This window comes from Erythrolamprus reginae, chromosome 1 (genome assembly GCF_031021105.1).
Source record: "Erythrolamprus reginae isolate rEryReg1 chromosome 1, rEryReg1.hap1, whole genome shotgun sequence".
Taxonomy (NCBI): domain Eukaryota; kingdom Metazoa; phylum Chordata; class Lepidosauria; order Squamata; family Dipsadidae; genus Erythrolamprus; species Erythrolamprus reginae.
Genome location: NC_091950.1, coordinates 328,742,236 through 328,762,777, shown reverse-complemented (window position 1 = coordinate 328,762,777; position 20,542 = coordinate 328,742,236). Strand labels below are relative to the sequence as shown.

The window sequence follows — 20,542 nt, the reverse complement described above, 5'->3', positions numbered from 1 at the left end:
ATTAATTACATTTATGAAGGCGCTTTCTAATGGGCTGTACAAAAGTCCCTCCTGTAATTCATAGAGATGCTCAACAGTTTTATTGTAAGTCGGGGCCCATTATTCTGCCCAGCTGCTAGAGCACCACTGCTGAACGATTGTTTCAGCATAAACTCTCCTTGTTACAGCCTGGGACATCGCCTCCAGGGCAAGCGGACACAGAAGAGCAATTGCCGAATTGCGTATGAAAATTATAGTTTTATTGTCCGTACAAATGAAGGTTTGACTCTGACACCCGCTCCGCTCTGCTTTTGTGATAAAGAAGCAATTCTTTCGCCAAACAAATAAGCACAGCACACCATTGTAATCCAAGAAACAGGCACTATTTATGCATTGGAAAGACAGGCTCACATTTGTACTGAAGAGCTAAAGAGTTTAAGGTCCCAGAAGCTGCTTTTTTAGTATATTGGGGGCAGGGTTGGGGATGGAATGAGTACCAAAACATTAGACCGAGCTGGAAAGTGCTCATGGCATCATTCTTGTTAATTTAACAGGCATGACTGATAAGTTGGGACCATGTATTTTATGTTTATGTAAGCATCTTCACCACCATAGCGTTCAAAAGCTTCCAGTGTCTCTTGAATCAAGTCTCCAATATTTTCTCGCTTCTGCTGGCTGTAATCAATGCCATCGCCAGAGTTCACTGAAATAAAAAAAGACAGAAAGAAGATTGGTTGTAGGTGGTTGTGGGTGCTCCACCACTAGGGGTTTTCAAAACAGATTAGCAGGATCATTATACCCAACATCAACTTTTTTCGGCTACATGTCATAGTGCATATTAACGGTACATTCATAGGATAACTTCTTCCACACTTTTGGTATGACTAGAAATGCAGGAAATGTCATAATATGAATTTATTTATTTATTAATTTATTAGATTGGTATGCCGCCCCTCTCCGTAGACGCGGAGCGGCTCACAGCAATAATAAACAATATATAACAAATATAATAATTTAAATTAAAAACCCCATTATTAAAAGCAAACATACATACAAACATACCATACATAAACTGTATAGGCCTGGGGGAGATGTTTCAATTCCCCCATGCCTGACAGCAAGGTGGGTTTTAAGGAGTATACAAAAGGCGAGGAGGGTGGGGGCAGTTCTAATCTTTGGGGGGAGCTGGTTCCAGAGGGTCGGGGCCACCACAGAGAAGGCTCTTCCCCTGGGTCCCACCAAACGGCATTGTTTAGTTGATGGGACCCGGAGAAGGGCAACTCTGTGGGACCTAATCAGTCGCTGGGATTTGTGCGGCAGAAGGCGGTCCCGGAGATATTCTGGCCTGATGCCATGAAGGGCTTTATAGGTCATAACCAACACTTTGAATTGTTATCGGAAACTGATTGGCAACCAATGCAGACTGTGGAGTGTTGGTGTAACATGGGCATACCTAGGGAAGCCCATGATTGCTCTCGCAGCTGCATTCTGCATGATCTGAAGTTTCTGAACACTTTTCAAAGGTAGCCCCATGTAGAGAGCATTACTGTAGTCGAACCTTGAAGTGATGAGGGCATGAGTGACTGTGACCAGTGAGTCAGGGTCCAGATAGGGCCGCAACTGGTGCACAAGGCGAACCTGGGCAAACGTTCTCCTTGCCACAGCTGAAAGATGGTTCTCTAATGTGAGCTGTGGATCGAGAAGGACGCCCATGTTGCGGACCCTCTCTGAGGGGGTCAATAATTCCCCCCCCCAGGGTTATGGATGGACAGATGGAATTGTCCCTGGGAGGCAGAACCCACAGCCACTCCATCTTATCCGGGTTGAGTTTGAGTCTGTTGACACCCATCCAGACCCCAACAGCCTCCAGGCACTGGCACATCACTTCCACTGCTTCATTGACTGGACATGGGGTGGAGATGTACAGCTGGGTATCATCTACATACTGATGATACCTCACCCCATGCCCCTGGATGATCTCACCCAGCGGTTTCATGTAGATATTAAATAGTAGGGGGGAGAGGACCGACCCCTGAGGCACCCCACAAGGGAGTAACCTTGAGGTCGACCTCTGACCCCCTACTAACACTGAATCCAGGTCTATTTTCTTGGAAGTTATTCAGCAGGCAGACTGCAAAGTTTCTTCCATCTTGCTGACAGGTGAGCATGTTCTGCCAAACCTCTTGGTGTATAGGGCAATAGGGATATACTCACTCATGGGCTATTGCACACACCGGAGGGGGGAAGAGGGACACAGTGGGGATAGAAAAAATGGAGCTTACATATAGTAGATAATGTATATTTTTGAGTGCCTGTGTTTAATATGTATGTACACATATGGCATATACTGTATACATATAGGATTAAATAGTATATTTTGAATGTTCAAAAATAGTAAATATCTTGTATCTCTTTGAGGCGAGGAGAGGCCAGGCATCCTAACCCAAATTCTTGACATGAGTGATGTCACATTAGCCACTTTTAAGCTAGTCACATGATCTTTAAGCCACCTCTAGTCACATGATCATCAAGCCACTCCCACTGGTCACATGGCCGGCAATCCACTCCTACCCAGACACATGGCTACTCCCACCTGATCACATGACCATCAAGCCACACCCACAAAATAAGCCACACCCACAATGTGGTAGTAAAAAAATGTGCGGCCCATCACTGGATATATTGAAGGAGTACAGAGACTATATAAAATAGGAGCCACTTCAAATGCATCTTGTTGCTATAGAGTTTGTCTGAAACCCAGGCTCCAGGCATTCCCTCCTACATAGGTTAGGGGGCTGCCCAATATCTAAGCATAGATTTGTAGGGACATTGACATGAATCTGATCACATCCAGGCCAATGTTTTGGTCCACATTCAACCTTGCTTGATAATGAGTTGATACTAAGGCAGTCAACTATTTTACTGAATTGAATTGAATTAGTGCTGAATAAGGCCAACCCTAGAAACAAAAGAGGCTCCGCCCACCTACTGGGAAGCTACTGAGCATGGGCAGAAATGTTGCACAGACACTCATGCGAATTGGTAGAGACAGATTTAGAATCCATGATTCGTACATGATAATTTTAGTGTAGAAATACAAATTTAAATAATAACTGTTATTGGCTGTCTTTGTTGTTAGATCTTGATCCTTTGAGATCTGGTTGCTAAATTGCACAGGAAAATACATCTCACTGAAGTAAAGAAAACAATGAGAAGTAAAGAAAACAATGAGAAGACCAAAGGACTCGGTCTTCTGCTTTGTTTGCTCATTTTTCAGAATAACCTTAAGATCATGGCTTCTCCTGGTTTCTTAACGCTTTTATATTTAAATTGGATTTGCATAAAATAATCTCCAAATGGAGAAATGTTCCCAGGAAAAGAGAACATATGGCCATCCTGCTCTCATTAACACTAAGCGAGGCCTTTTCCTGCTTTCTTGATGAAATTGATGGTATTAGAATACTCTTCACGATACCAGGAAGATTCTGAATCATGAATTGGTTCTGGATGTCAGGTCAGCCAGGTTTCAATCTCAGGAGCCGAAGTCGCTTTTTAGCTTACAGTTGATAAGTGAACTTCAAGAGCGGGATACCTAATAAATTATTTTGGCTGCTGCCAAACACCAGAACTAGTTGTTCAGGGAGGCTGAGTTCAAGACTGCAGAATTGGCAAAGAAGATGCTGTGCTTGTTACAAACTCTTCTATTGAAGAAAATGCAATATAATCTTAGTTCACCCAATTTTCTTCTTAAAAAAAAAGCTATTGAATTAAGTCAAAGTCAGGAATAGATGTTATTAGAAGTTCTACGTGAGAGTAGTGTTTTTCATCTATTCTGCAGTGTGGCAGCTCAAGAGCTTATGAGGAACGCATATTTGCTGCCAGATGACATTCAAGTAAAAACAGTCTAGATACTGTTGCAAATATGAAATACAATGGTCGCCCAGAAAGTAATGCACCACATTTTTTCTCAGCCTACAATAATGGTATGAATGCAAAACTTTAGATATGCATTATTTGAATTGTCAGGAGTGCATGTGTAAATTTTGCATTTCTTCAGACAGCATAGCTGCAGCAGTGTTTCAAAATGGCATCTGTAAGTGACGTACGTTACAAGCAGCGTGTTGTCATTGAATTTCTCACTGCAGAGAAAGAAACTGTTGGGAACAATCATAAATGTTTGTGTACAGTTTATGGAGAATCTGCAGTCAACATGTTCTGTCGAGCTCTCTGGTAGACTCCTCACAAAAATGCACAGATACAATTTCAGACACACACACGTTTGAAAATTCAAAACAATGTTCTTTATACCCAAAATACAAATTAACAGAGCCCTCTTTTTGTATAGCAAAGAGCAATCGTCTCCAAACAAACTGGTAATTTGTACAAGTCCCTTATCAGTTCTGTGATACTTAGCTTGCAGCTGTGAGGCAATTCACAGTCCTTCTTCTTTCACAAAGTGAAACACATTTTGCTCTGGGTTAGTTTCAAAGCGGGGAAAAATCAGCACACAAAAAGTCAAAGTCAGCAAAGCAGTCACGAAACACAACGATCAGATAATCCTCCACAATGGCCAAACCCACAGGCTGCTATTTATAGCAGCCTCACTAATTACCACAGCCCCACCCAACCACAGGTGGCCTCATTTTCTTTGATAATAATCTCTCAGTTGTTGCTGTCTATGCATCGCTCTCCACATGCGTGGCTTTATCATTAACTCTTGTTCTGAATCCAAGGAGGAGATAGATAACTGATCTCCTTCTGAGCTGTCTGCCCCACTCTCATCCTCCCTGTCACTCATGTCTTCTTGGTCAGAGGAGCCTTAATCAGCAGATTCCACCGGGGGCAAAACAGGCCTGCAGCATGTGGATGTCTCCCCCACATCCACAGTCCTTGGGGCAGGAGCTGGGCCAGAGCTAACCACAACACAACAGAAGTAAGGTTAGTCACTGGGCACATTTTGAGGATGACGAAGAGATGATTCGCACAGTCCAGAAATGGCTTCGTGACCAGAACAAGGAGTGGTACTGACAGGGCATACACCCCCTTGTGTCTTGCTGGAGGAAAGCGATAGAACGGGGCAGAGATTACATGCAAAAATAGGGAGTGTATCAGAAACATCATTCTTTCTTGTGTGTAAGTTTCATTGTGTTCAGTAAATAATTGTTTGAAGAAGAAAAATGTGGTGCATTACTTTGTGGGCGACCCTCGTACATGTAAATGTAGACAACTATCTATTTTTCTTGGATTTTGATGACACATGGTGATGCGTATTTGAAAATAGGTCTCAAAGATATAGAAAAGTGGCATCGCTCTCAACGAAACATACATGACTTCCAAATTAACATTCTGTGCAGTTTCAGAGACGGTCGATGGGATAATGCTGGAATAATGTTCATAAATCATGGCCATATAAGGGAGCATCCTACAACTCCCGATGCCGAAGTATATTCAGAATCATACCAAAAATAATTTGGCAATAAGCACTGGATGATTTAGAGGTTTGGCAATAAGATACTGACTTTTTCAATCTCTTATATCTTTGGCTCTAACCCTGTCTGGAGAGGTGACTGCTGGAAGGTTATTTCATGGCTCATGTGACATTAAGTGAGCTCACTTTTGTTAATAGCAGACAGGTGTCTAAACCATAAAACTCAAGAGCTCTTCTAACACAATTCATCCATTCCAGCAGCAATATTAGAGAAGTCAACAAAACTAAGAAAGACGCCACATAATCTTTTCTGTCTGGGAGCTGCAGCTGACACTTTTCTGCTTCAGTTACCTGAATTTTTTAAAAAGCAAAGTCCTGGGTTTTTTTTTTTAAAGGAAAACTGTAATTAAACAATGTTTCTGTTAGGTTTTTGAAGTGGCAACTTGCTGTATCTCAGTGAAGATCTTAACCGCTATGCTATATGAGAGCCGTGGGAGGGAGGGAAAAGAGATATAGCAGCTATTAGGGGTAAGTATTGACTAGTTTGTGTTGTGGTTAGCTCTGGCCCTGCTCCTGCCCCAAGGACTATGGATGTGAGGGAGACATCCACATGCTGCAGGCCTGTTTTGCCCCCCCCCCCCGGTGGAATTGGCTGATGAAGGCTCCTCTGACCAAGAAGACATGAGTGACAGGGAAGAGGAGAGTGTGGCAGACAGCTCAGAAGGAGATCAATTATAGCCGCCCCGAGTCTTTGGAGAGGGGCGGCATACAAATCTAAATAATAAAATAAATAAATAAATAATCTAGCTCCTCCTTGGATTCAGAACAAGAGTTAATGATACAGTCACGCATGAGGAGAGCGATGCATAGGCAACAACAACTGAGAGATTATTATCAAAGAAAATGAGGCCACTTGTGGTTGGGTGGGGCTGTGGTAATTAGTGAGGCTGCTATAAATAGCAGCCTGTGGATTTGGCCATTGTGGAAGATTATCTGATCGTTGTGTTTCGTGACTGCTTTACTGACTTTGACTTTTTGTGTGCTGATTTCCCCCCTCTTTGAAACTAAACCAGAGCAAAGTGTGTGTCACTTTGTGAAAGAAGAAGGACTGTGAATTGCCTCACAGCTGCAAGCTAAGTATCACAGAACTGATAAGGGACTTGTACAAATTACCAGTTTGTTTGGAGATGAGTGCTCTTTGCTATACCAAAAGAGGGCTTGGTTTAAGTGAATTTTCATTATAAAGAACATTGTTTTGAATTTTCAAACGTGTGTGTGTCTGAAATTTGTACCTGTGAATTTTTGGGAGGATTCTACCAGAGAGCCCGACAGAACAGTTTGAAGAAGCAACCTTGCCTTTAAAAGTAGCTGATACATTGCTGAGATTAGCCTACAGTCAACTGAAATGCCCTAGCCTAGCTCATGGGTTTTCAAAGTGGTCAACTTACGGACATCAACTCCCAGAATTCCTCAGCCAGCATAGGAGTTGAAATCCACAAGTCATAAGGTTTCCAAGTTTGGAGACCTCTGCTCTAGCTGCAACTCAAATGGAAAGAAGGATTCAAGACAACATAAAAGGGAGAAAGAATGGTGTCCAAAGTACAGAAGAGAAACACATCTTCAGTGTGTTTCATTTAAAGATGAATAGGGGATTAATAGGCAGTCGTACCATCTGTTTCTGACTTTCAAAAATCATTGCCTGCCCAGTCTAATCGTTAGAAAACTGGGGTTCATATTTCTGGGACCATACAGAATCAGGCATTGTTGTAAATATTTATTCTTCTGGTAATTCAACCTCACAGTCATGAATTAATAGCAAAAGCTTCAGTGATTTCACATTGCTGGATACATGTCTTCATTGTAAAAACTAGAAGGAAGTCATATACAGTATATGCAGAAGAACAGAGTATAAAAATCAGACCCATATCTCTGTCACCCCAGAGATTAAATCTTATGCATTTTCATCCTCCTCTTTTGAGTTAACAGACTCTTAGCCACTCCTTTCCCAGCCTTGAGATTGGCATGGATCTGCTCAGCATTTAACAGTTCCTTCTCTGACCTGGTTTCTGCTTCAACCCTTACATCCAGATGAGCGGTATATACTGACCTTCAAGGCTGGACCTGATTTCATTGCTGTAACAAGCTCACACAAGTTATAGGTTGGCCCTGGATCCAGTCACTTTGCTACATACAAGTATCAAAACTGCAGAAAAAATAAATACTACCAACCTGCCTTCTACTGAGGACCTGCATACTGCACGAGTCAAAAAGAGGGGTGTGAAAATATTTACTGACCTCTCACAACCTGGACATAAATAGTTTCAACTCCAACCCTCAAAATGATGCTATAGAACACTGCACACCAAGACAACTAGACACAAGAACAGTTGTTTCCTGAATGCCATCACTCTACTAAACAAATAATTCCCTCACCACTGTCAAACTATTCACTGAGAATGCATTACTATTATTATTAGTCTTCTCATCGTTCCTATCACCCATCTCCTCCCACTTATGACTGTATGACTGTAACCTGTTGCTTGTATCCTTATGAATTATATTAATATTGATTGTTTTCTGATTGCTTATTTGTATCCTTTGATAATAATTAAGTGTTGTACCTCATGATTCTTGACAAATGTATCTTTTCTTTTATGTACAATGAGAGCATATGCACTAAAGACAAATTTCTTTTGTGTCCACACTTGGCCAGTAAAAATTATACAGTGATCCCCCGAGTTTCGCGATCTCGATCTTTGCGAAACGCTATATCGTGATTTTTCCACCCGATGACGTCACTCCCTTCCTTTCTCATCTTTCTTTCTTTCTCTCTTTCTCTATCTTGCTTCTTCCTCTCTCACACTCTCTTCCTCCCTCTCTCATCTCTTTCTTTCCTTCTCTCTCTTTCTCTATCTCTCCCCCTCTTGCTCTTGAGCGGCGGGCGGCACCCAGGGAAGGTTCCTTCGGCCGCCCACCAGCTGATCTGCTCGGCAGCGCAGTAGCAGCGAGGAGCCGAAGATGGGGTTTCCCCTTTGCGTGGGCAACGGGGAAACCCCATCTTCGGCTCCTCGCTGCTACTGCACTGCCGAGCAGATCAGCTGGTGGGCGGCCAAAGGAACCTTCCCTGGGTCTTCAACTCCCAGAGCGGCGGACAAGCGGCGGCCGGATAAGCGGCGGACAAGCGGCGGGCGGACAAGAAAAGCGGCGGCCGGACAAGCGGAAAAGCGGCAGACAAGCGGCGGGCGGAAAAGCGGCGGGCGGAAAAGCGGACAAGTGGCGGACAAGCGGACAAGCGGCGGACAAGCGGCGGGCGGAAAAGCGGCGGCTGGACAAGCGGACAAGCGGCGGACAAGCTGAAAAGCGGCGGACAAGCGGGCAGGCAGGCGGCTCCTCAGCTGCTGGGTCTTCCCAGGTGCAGAAGTAAAAACACCATCTGCGCATGCGCGGCCATGGAAAAAGGGGCGTGCATGCGCAGATGGTGTTTTTACTTCCGCACCACTACATCCCGAAAAATCGATTATCGCGAGGGGTCTTGGAACGGAACCCTCGCGATAATCGGGGGATCACTGTATTCTATTCTGTTCTGTTCTACTCTACTCTATCCTCCTCTCTACCCTACATCACTCTACCTACCCTATCCTATCCTATTCTGCTCTATTCTATTCTAGTCAGTTTACCTCTTGGTCTCTAAAGTTAAACTACATAAGGATATTTCATGGTCTTTAAAATGACATTCTCAGCATACAATATTTCAGAATTAGAAAAGAAAGGTAAATACATTGAAGTAGAACAAACAGATCCATAGGTATCGTAAGATAAAGACTATGTCACTGTGTCTCCTTCATGTTCACATCTTTATGTGTTCTCATTTGAGATCATTTATCTTGGGCAGGGCATGGCATGGCATCGTTAATTTGTTAGGAAAAGAGCAAGGAAGAACATTCATTTGGGGCTTGAAATTTAAACAACTCTTTCAAAAGAAAAAGCTGAAGTTGAAATTGAAGTTCAAGGACACATTGGGTCAAGCTTGCAGATTACATTCTAACTATAGGCACACCATCGGGGATACTCCAACAGCACCAAGCTGGGAATGTCTCAAGACAGACCCCATTTTCTCTGCTTGGCAAAGTCAGGGGCTGACAGAGAACAGCAGGCTTCCCAAGCCAGATGCAAGTTGTTTTCAACATCTCAAAATAGTTATGGTATGCCTACTTCAGTCTGAATATACCCAGTGCTATCATTATTTTGGTGCTCAAGGAAAAGGAGGAGGAGGAGGAGGAGGAGAGATCTCATTACAGAATGCAGAATCCTTTGGAGTTGGGAAGTGGCATGTCGGTCACAGGTTGCTCATCATTTACCGAAAGGGGAGGGGAGCGCTCATTTGGTGCCAATGGTTGCCAAAACATACTGTGCTTCAACCTTCCCAAACTGACTTTGAGGAGGATGACTACCTTAAATTCTGGCAACGGATCTTGTTCTACCCCCTCTCTCAAATATTAGGTATTGTACAGAAAAGAGGCACCGAATTATACGCGTGTATTGGAGAGAGAGGGAATTAACAAACCACTGCGGTCTTACTTATGAGAGATGTGCCAATAGTTTGTTCCTGTCCAGAAAATTACGGGGAAAGATGCCAGAGTAGCAAAATCACTCTACTGTAGAAGAAGATAGTGCGGTTTGGAGGATTGAATAATAATAATAATTTTTTTTAAAAAAAGTAAAAGAATCTGACACTAAGAGAAGCCCCATAAAGAATGGCACCAAAGGAGGCTCAGACTATCGTTACTGACAATGTATGCTGTGTGCCAGGCTTCTCTCCTCAAGACAGCTATTGTTTTCTCTAATTTCATGACCCAGTTTACAAGCGACATTGCCAAAAGGCTATTTCAGCAAAGAAGTCACCCACTAAGCCCACAATAGCTGCTTTGCACAGCTATGGGAATTAGCAAATCTTTAAGGCAAAGTTGGGAATGATTAACCCACCAGGACAACATCCACCCCAGCATTTGCTACCACTCGACAGATGAGTCATACTGATTTCCTCAGCACACCTAAGGCTAGATATCTAGTCATAATAATAATTAGAACGAAAACATTGAAGCGGGGAGAGGATAAAAACTTGTCACCAATGCACAACAGTTTCAGCCTGCCTGTCTCTCGTGTAATGTTATTTCTGGGTTATTTATTGTATGGTGAACATGTGGGTAACTAAAAAGAAATAGCTGTCTCTATGATGCCAGAACCTGGATTGGATTCAAGCTGTTTACTGAAGTTTCCCTCAGTGGCAGAGAATTAATCAACATGAAGAAAAATTTGGAGGCCACATCTGTCTTGCCAGGCTCCCAAAGTGAAATGTCTAGCAGGCACAGCATGAAGCAAAGGATCTTGTCCTAGGAAGCAGAACAGTTATTATTACTATGCATAGGGGGGGAAAATACTCACTCAACACATAAAAGAACTGCTGATTTAGGCCACTGGAATTAGAAATAGTGAGAGCTCAGATAATCAACAATTTCTAGATTAAGGCATCTGTTATTACCTGTGGAAAGGTGCTTATTATATTTAAAGGTAGCTTCTGTTGTCTTATCTCTTAAGTGCTGTTTCAGATGGTGAGCTAAGGCAATCCTTAAATTGGAACTATAGAGAACCAATAGGAGTCAGTGGCTACTGCTGGGGGATTTGGTTGAAGAGCCATCCTTTGCCATTTCCATAATGTTGTGGTTAGTTCTGGCCCAGCTCCTGCCCCAAGGACTGTGGATGCGGGGGAGACATCCACATGCTGCAGGCCTGTTTTGCCCCCGGTGGAAGGCTCCTCTGACCAAGAAGACATGAGTGACAGGGAGGATGAGAGTGTGGCAGACAGCTCAGAAGGAGATCAATTATCTAGCTCCTCCTTGGATTCAGAACAAGAGTTAATGATACAGCCACACATGCGGAGAGCGATGCATAGGCAACAACAACTGAGAGATTATCATCAAAGAAAATGAGGCCACCTGTGGTTGGGTGGGGCTGTGGTAATTAGTGAGGCTGCTATAAATAGCAGCCTGTGGGTTTGCCCGTTGTGGAGGATTATCTGATCGTTTGTTATGTTTCATGACTGCTTTACTGACTTTGACTTTTTGTGTGCTGATTTTTCCCTGCTTTGAAACTAAACCAGAGCAAAGTGTGTTTCACTTTGTGAAAGAAGGACTTTGAATTGCCTCACAGCTGCAAGCTAAGTATCACAGGACTGATAAGGGACTTGTATAAATTACCAGTTTGTTTGGAGACCAGTGCTCTTTGCTATACCAAAAGAGGGCTTAGTTTAAGTGAATTTTCATTATAACGAACATTGTTTTGAATTTTCAAACGTGTGTGTGTCTGAAATTTGTACCTGTGAATTTTTGGGAGGATTCTACCAGAGAGCCCGACAGAACACATAAGAGGACATTTCTGCATCAGTACACTGCAGATACCTCCTTCCTCCTTGCAGAAATGAATCAACAATATGTTGACTTGCAAATCATCTTTAGATATTTTAACTTACATAGCACAACATGAACATATTTGGGGTAAAACTGAGCTTTGGTTCCACTTCTGACACTTATCCAAAATCACCAGCACTAAGGGCTTACTATTAGCAAGTAATATTGCACATGGCATGAGTGTAGCAACAGCAAAAGCAATAGCACCTAGACTAGTAATGAAGAACCTTTTTTTCCTCGGGTGCCAAAAGAGTGTGGGCACGAGCTATCACACATGTACGAGTGCCCACACCCATAATTCAGTGCCTGGGGAGGGCAAAAACAGCTTCCCCTGCCCCTTGGAGGCCCTCTGGAGGCTGGAAAGGGCCTTTCACAACTTCTAATGGGCCCAATAGGCTTGTATTTCACCCTCCTAGGCTTCAAAGGTTTCCCTGGAGCCAGGGGAGGGTAAAAACGCCCTCCCTCATTCCCCCAGAGACTCTCTGGAAGACAAAAACGCCCTCCCAGAACCTCTGTGTGAGCCAAAAATCAGCTGGCCAGCACACATGTGCATGTTGAAGCTGAGCTAGGGCAATGGCTCGTGTGCCAGCAGATATGGCTCCATGTGCCACTTGTGGCACCTGTGCCATAGGTTCGCCATCACTGACCTAGACTTATATGAAGCTTCACAGTGCTTTACAGCCCTCTCTAAGCAATTTAGCCATAGTCAGCCTATTAGTCAGCCTATTACTCCTGAACAATCTTTGTCCTCATTTTACTGACCTTGGAAGGATCGAAGGCCGAGTCAACCTTGAGCCGGTCAGCATCAAACTCCTGGAGTAAACAGTGACTTAGTCTGCAATACTGTGTTCTAACCACTGTGCGATCATGGCTCTTAAGTTACTGTAACTAAGGTTCATAACTGAATTTATCTTTCAAAAAAGCATTATGTGAAAATGTCAATCAAGCCAGCATGGGCAGAGGAGATCAATATTCACAAGGTCATTGATGACTGTAGCATATTGGAGATTGAGTTGGAATGTAAGAGGTGCATGAATTAGTGCTTTAAATGAAAGAAAGAAAATAGGAATTCACAGGCTGATGATAGTTATATATTATATTCCAATCAATGGCACTAATCAAAGATCCACATGTGACTTTGGAGAAAAACTGTGCAACATTTTGAACAAATGGGCTGGGCTTGAGGAATTATTCTTTTAAATGCCATAAATAGATAGGTAAGAACAAGATGATGGGATACAAAAAATGATTAGGCAATTTGCAGATTCAAGACTAAGTGCAAATGATGGCTTGGTGAACAGCATCAACATTATAGAATGCCATAGAAGTGTGCTAGTATGAAAAAACTTGGTGAAATAATGATGGGAAAGAGACTGTGGAAGAGAAATGATACATAAAAGAGTAGCACTGTTGTAAAAATGAAGACAGGGGAATTATATTGTACATACCAGGAAAAAAGATGATTGTAAAGTATATAATGAAAGAGAACAAGAAAGAAATAAAAGAGAGAAAATATAGATCAATATGGATGGAATAAAAATGATTTAGAAATGGATGAAAAAGGCTCAACAAGGAACCTCCCTTAAACGAACAATTTAAGAAGAAAATTGAGGAAATTATTGGTAATGAAATTAATGTGAGTGAAGGTTGGAAGGAATATTCTCTGTGAGTTAGGGAATGAAATTTTGCAGAGTAAAAATGACACTAATAGTATAAATGTCAGTATGTAAGGGGGGGAAATGGAGTAGAAGTTGCTAAAAGCGACGTTTTAAAAAATGCTGTGAAAACATTGAAAAAGACTAAAAATGTAGTTGGTGTAACAGGAGAAACATTAACTGAGGAATCTGGTTTGATCATGAAATGGCTATCCAAATTCCTCAGTGTTGTTGGGAAGTCTGTAACTGTATTTGATAATTTCAAGAATACTTATGGGGAATTCCCCCCCCCCCCCCAGAATAACCAGAAAATCTGTAATGAAATCTCAATGGAAGGAAATGTTATGAGAGGTGACACTGAGCAAAATTTTCAGAGATACAGTCTGGCTTTATATCAAGGAGGGAATGAGCAGATCAGAGATTTGTTCTTCAGCCATATATGAATATATAAATATATTAAAACTTTGTGGATTTTGGAGTTGGAACTGCTTGCCAAATCCCACAAGAGTGATTTTTGATTGAAATAAAGCATATATAAGAATAAATGGAATATGTGGTGAATAGCTCAACACTAACCACATAGTAAAATAAAAAGTATAAAGATTCTACTCATTGCTTAATATCTTTATTGATGCATGTACACTGTGCACAACTTGTGGCGCTTTTAATGTTGTGTCAGTTGTGGATGTGAACATATGCAACGTTTTGTATGCAACTTGCTACTGCACAAGCCAGTGATGAGGATGGCTCTAACAATGTTTCAGAGACCAATTGCATTTGAATGGAAAATGGACTAAATGATTTTAAGCTGTATATAAATGGCAAAAAATAAATAAATGAAGGAGATGAATTTGTATATCTTTATAGGACATTTACCAAGGATAGGGAAATAGATGCAGAACATTTACAATGTAGAAAGGCAGAAAAACAGCAGATAGTATCTGATTTATCTACCGCAATGAATGTAAAAGGAAAAAAAATGGCTATCTGTAGAAGTATGCTTTTGTCCACTTCTTATATGGAAATGAGAGTTCAGTATGTCAAGAGACATAGAAGTTAAATGCAATCAAATGGGCTACTTAAAAAGTGGATGCAATTAAGCAAAAAGAAATAAGGTCAAGTATAAATGAGTGATGAATGAATATGGATTGAATTCAAAAGTCGGTGACTAACACAAAAGAAGCAAAGCCAATGGAGTGATTATAAAGAAACTGATTGAAGATATATGAAAGAAGAATGAAGGGGTCAAGATGAAGGGGAAGAGTAAGAGAGGTGGACGGATGACGTTAATGAGATCCTCAAAGAAAGTAGTGTGAGAAATTTAAAGAATAATGACAGTTCTTTAGGTGGCATATGAATGTGATAGAAGCAAGGATGGTAGGCAAGGATAAAAAGAATCAGATAAGTACAGTAAACGGATTGGTGTAAATTAGATTTGTCTCTGTTCTTTGGAAATCCCCCTCCTCTTTTCTTTTTTAAATTAGAAATGTCTCCTCCTACCCCCTTCTGAAAGAAATATTTTATCTTTACACCCAATTTACAAATTTTCTTTTACTGGAAAGGAGAAGAAGCAAGAAAAAAAAGCAAGTCTGAATTGGGCCATAATATTATTAAAACATTTTTACTGTACTTTCTTGTCTCGGTAAGTGGTTTCCTGACCTTCGAATGCATTTAAACCTATATCCCCTTTTGACTTAATTTTTAATAAAATGAGCAGGATCCAAGAAGGGAAAGGTTGAGAATTATTGGTTTAGATTAGAATGTCCGTGGAAAAGATTGCTGTTGGACATAAAGCTTGTTAGAAGGAAATGAGTTCCAGTGCAGAATAAAATCTGTTAATATCTATAGAGGTTATTTAGCGTGAAAATGTACTATGGATATTCTTATTCTTCTACTTATAGGGGTGACAGTTGTCTGTTTAAGATGTTTAAACCTCTGGTTGTGATCAAACATCTGTTAAATCAGTGGCAGCACACTTGACCTTGTAGCTGATCCCCCCCCCCCTTTTCTCAGGGTTTCAGACGTGATGGAGGAAGTAAATTGAAACTGGAATGATTGAAAGACAGAAAACTCGCGTCTCAAGATTTTAATACTTTGGGCTGCCCAGCTCCTATTTGAAAAGAAGAGAATTCAAAGAGACTTCTGAAGAGCCTTTGAAATGGATGGCAAAATTCCAGCTTAAATATTTTTCTTAACAAAGGTAGGAGCCCAGATGCCCACATTCAACCATTTTATGGACAAACATCTATCTTTAATACCTCTCTCACTCTCACAGCACAAGTTGAACAAATATTCACTCTATTATCTTCGCCCAAATTTCAATTGTTCTTCAGCTCCACTGTTTTCATTTCTTCCAGCCTTAAAAGCTTGAGAACGGGAATGCTGAATTCTTCTTCTTGCAAAGGATCAGAGTTTTTATATTCTCAAAAATAAGTGTTTTGCCACTGAGCTCTCTCTGACCCTCAGCAACAAAAGTTTTCTTGCCTCCATTCCTCAAAAAACAAAGAGGAAAAAATACCCCTACAAGGCATTTCATTCACATTGTCATTGTGTGGCTGTGGCTGGCCATTTACAACAACATAGCAAGTCTTTGCAATTGTTAAGGAGAAAGCACCATTCTGTTTATCTTTATTTTTTTGTTAAAAAGCCTTTGCTAGTTACAATGCAGGAAGGACAGCTTGGCAGGGGGCATTTTTTGCAGCCGGATTCACAATAGCTTTAACCATGGTTGTGGCATATAATATAAAATCTCTAACTACACGTGGAAGAAGAAAAATAGCCATACCCTGGACTGGAAAGTGAGATGAAGCTAGTGTTATCACTTTCAAAGCAGGGAAAATCAAGATAAATACTGTTTTTACCAGGATTATGAAACTGACTAGAAAATCAAGTAGGATTGAGACTGTTTGTTGATAACTCCTGCTTATATAAATAAGAAAAATCAAGCAGGCTTGTCTTTTTTATATATGTATTGTGAAAGTGGCTGGAAACTAATAAGAAGGTTTAAGATCAACTTCACTGATAGGTTATTACCCTTATTTCTTTCCTAGAATCGATTGCAACAGACGGAGAATGCAAGAGCTGAGAAAGTATGTGCCCACAGAAAAGGAGGAGCAAACTTAACAGGGTTCCCACAGAACATAACCTTTGTGAGGGAAATAAGTAAGTAAGTAAGTAAATCCAGGTTGCGGTGCTTTTAGAAGAACTGATACAGGCTTAAAAAAAACTTTTTTCAAAATTAACCACTATCTTGGGGAATGGCAGCTGGTTAAAGAATGCATATGGAAAAGCCCTAAAAAGTATTTAATTTTGGCTGAAGAGTGTATGTAATGAATAACCACCCAATACATGAATAGTCACCAAAATCCATACCTTTGGAAGGGAAGTAAATTAAAAAAAATAGAAACATGTGCAAACGTAATCCAAAATACATAAATGTATATAGACTTCTGTTGACTCAGGTCATGATTTCATCTCTAGCTCAGTAAAAATGACTATACGTGATCAGAGGTTTATTAATCTGAGAAATATGGAGCATGAGATTTCCTAGAATGATGCCTTTTAAAATAGGGAAGCAGTGGAGACTACATCCTGCTTGTTCCCATGAAAGGGATCTCTAAATCCGAGTCTTCGGAGATGGGCGGCATACAAATCTAAATAATAAATTTAGATAATATAAAATAATAAATAATAAATAAATAAATAAATAAATAAATAAATAAATGTTCCACTCCTAAGCCTAACGTTTCCTTCTACAACTTTTTCATTGGAGTATCTGATTCAACAAGTGCCAGCATCGCCACTTGTCTTCAAATAAATCTTTTTCAGAATTGGTTCACTTAGGAAGAGGTAAGTACCAGTAGCAATTCTCCTTTTTTTGGTAATCGTTTGAACTGAAAGATTTGTGCTAAAAGATAGTCATTTTGGTCTAGCAGTTAAGGCATTAGGCTAGAAAGTGGAAGAGCATGAGTTCAAGACCCATCTTAGCCCATGAAAGCCAGCTGGTTGACTTTGGACCAATCATTCTCAGCCCAGCCCATCTCGTTGTTGTTGTTGTTGTTGTTTTGGGGACAATAGGAAAAAAGGATGCTGGATATAAAAATAATAAAGGTGGGATATAAATAAATATATAGGGCTTTCCTCTCCCCGGTGTATGTCTGATTCATTAAGAATTTGAACCTTTATTATATATACCAAAGTCGGTGAATTAGAAAGAAATGGAAAAGTACAGAGATAGGGAAAAAGAGAAGAGAGGGAGATTAATTCTGAAGAGCTCAGCTGTTAGTCTCTCTGACCCAGAAGTTCCACCTATACAGATGCACACAGACCTCAGATCATAATGTTAAACTGAATCTACACTGCATTTAGCCCAATTGGCCTTAGTTTGGTATACAATTCCTTAATCAGAACTTGGATATTTATGTTCTGGAGCTCTAACCAAGCCCAAAAACATGGGAATGAGGCCAATCACAAAAGACAAGGCAAAATAGAGCAAGTCCTTCCTCTTTTTAAAAGCCCAGTGTAAGGGGAAATAAGCAATTGCTTTTTTGAATGTCTCTGTCAGTATCACTTGATTAACAAGTCAGGTTTCTCTTTAATTTCTTTTTGTATCTGAACCAGAGATGGCATTCAGCAGGTTCTGACCAGTTCTGGAGAACTGGTAGCGGAAATTTTGAGTAGTTCAGAGAACCAGTAAATATAACCTCTGAATGGCCCTGCCCTCATCCATTCTCAGCCTCCCAAATCCCAGCTGATTGGGAGGTAATGGAGATTTTATAGTATCCTTCCACTGCCATGCCCACCAAGCCACGCCCACAGAACTGGTCGTAAAACGTTTTTGAGTTCCATTGAGTTCCATTATCTCCGGGACCGCCTTCTGCCGCACGAATCCCAGCGACCAGTTAGGTCCCATAGAGTGGGCCTTCTCTGAGTCCCGTCAACTAAACAATGTTGTTTGGCAGGACCCAGGGGAAGAGCCCTCTCTGTGGCATCCCCGGCCCTCTGGAACCAGCTCCTCCCAGAGATTAGAATTGCCCCCACCCTTCTCGCATTTCATAAGCTCCTTAAAACCCACCTCTGCCATCAGGCATGGGGGAACTGAGATATTCCTTCCCCCTAGGGCCTAGGCCTTTACAATTTATGCATGGTATGTTTGCGTGTATGTTTGGTTTTATAATAAGGTTTTTTTTAGTTGTTTTAGTATTGGATTGTTACATGCTGTTTTTATCATTGTTGTTAGCCGCCCCGAGTCTAGGGAGAGGGGCGGCATACAAATCCAATAAAAAATAATAATATTATTATATTATTATTATTATTATTATTATTATTATTATTATTATTATTATTATTATTGACCTGAACTTCTTGGAATAGAATGGAATTTATCATAATACTTACAATTTAACCTGGAGCAAGTTTCATTTAAAAAACAACAACCCCATACAGACCAAGTGTTTTAATAATAAGCTGCTGTTATAATTCTCCCCAGTGCAGGACATATCTAGTGACTCCCTCACCCTTATACAATGATGAAGTCACATACAGCACACTAACTTCTCCACATTGCTAAGATACTGCGGTGGATGCTGGGTGATATAACTGTGCTCCCCCACCCCGTCTTACACTCCTAGACTCTGACTCTGTAGGGTGAGATAAGGCTGTGGCACTCTCCTGGGCAGTATGGATTTCAGTAACTTGAGAGAAGAACTAAATAACATACAACATTTTGGTAACAATATGACTGCATTTGAAATAGACTGAATCCATGTATGTTGCTATTGCTTAACATGCATTGTCACTTCAGAATCAACTAAGATAGCAGCCCTTATCGTTATTTCAGCTCAAAGGCAGCTCTTTTTAAATTAGAACCTTTCTTTTTTCTGCTTTGCTTTAAATTGGGGTGTTACACTGAATATAACACTCCAGCCTAAGATTTTCTTTTTTTAAAAAAAATAATGATATGATTTTCAGCAAACATTTTGTCTCAGGAAAAGACCAATAGGGGAGGAACAAAATCTTTGGATTATCGCTGGAAGTATTTGCTCTTCTCCAACAATCCAAATAGCCTGCTCAGCAGGAAACAGAGACATGAAACAAAATTCTCAGTGGCCTTGGTACAGTGTTTGTACTGTTGTTGCAAAACAATGAAGCTAGGCACAAATCCTGCTGAAAGAGCCAGAGGGATCACATTTTGTCCCTGTATGTTATCTGTTGGAATTTACACAAAAAGAAAGCTCATATATCAAAACCGCAAATATTATCTATGTGAAAAAGAACTGGATGTGTTTGATTGCCAGTGACTTAATTCATATTTACACCAAACTAGATTTGACATTGTATTCATTTGCAAAAGAAATTGAATTAATTTGTAACTTAAGATAGCAACTTGAAAACAATTTGCAACCAATGTTCCCTTCATAAGATAATGTAAGACAATAGTGCCCAGAGGCAGACCAAGTGGCTTGAAAGAAAACCGGGAACAGGAAATAAAAACAAACATTATAATTGTGTATTTTTTTCATATTAAAAACACAAACATTTTATCTTCTTTGTGAATCCATAATCTAATCTAAAACCCCAAAATCAATCATTCCCATTCAAACAAAGAAACATGCGTTTCATTCATCGACTAGGGGGCTAGATTCTAATGGCCCCAACTTAAGCCTGGCAGCACAGATGAATTTTCAAACTTTTGCGGAAGGTGAGAAAGATGGGGGCAGTATGAATCTCTGAGGGAAGCTGATTCCAAAGGGCCGGAACCCCCATAGAGAAGGCTCTTCCCCTAGGTCCTGCCAGGTGACATTATCGAGTTGATGGGACCTGGAGAAGGCCAACCCTGTGGGACCTGACCGGTCGCTGGGACTCATGTGGCAGGAGGCGGTCCCATAAGTAATCTAGTCCGATGCCATGTGGGGCTTTATAGGTCATAAACAGCACTGAATTATTGAAATAAATGCATTATTTGATCCCACTAGAGTGGGAATAAAAATACAGCAATCTTGCTACTCCCAAATCCC

The 20,542-nt window shown here is 40.9% G+C and overlaps 1 protein-coding gene across 3 annotated transcripts in view; it reads right to left on the bottom strand.

The window, feature by feature from the left end:
• Nucleotides 1-217: 217 nt before the first annotated feature.
• PACRG (parkin coregulated) overlaps nucleotides 218-20,542 on the bottom strand; it is a 326,732-nt gene continuing 306,407 nt past the window's right edge. For all 3 annotated transcript variants that reach the window (XM_070733825.1, XM_070733824.1, XM_070733823.1), the window contains one exon: nucleotides 218-682. In XM_070733825.1, the coding sequence (XP_070589926.1) occupies nucleotides 522-682 (161 nt within the window). In that variant the 3' untranslated portion in view covers nucleotides 218-521. The remainder of the gene's footprint in view (nucleotides 683-20,542) is intronic.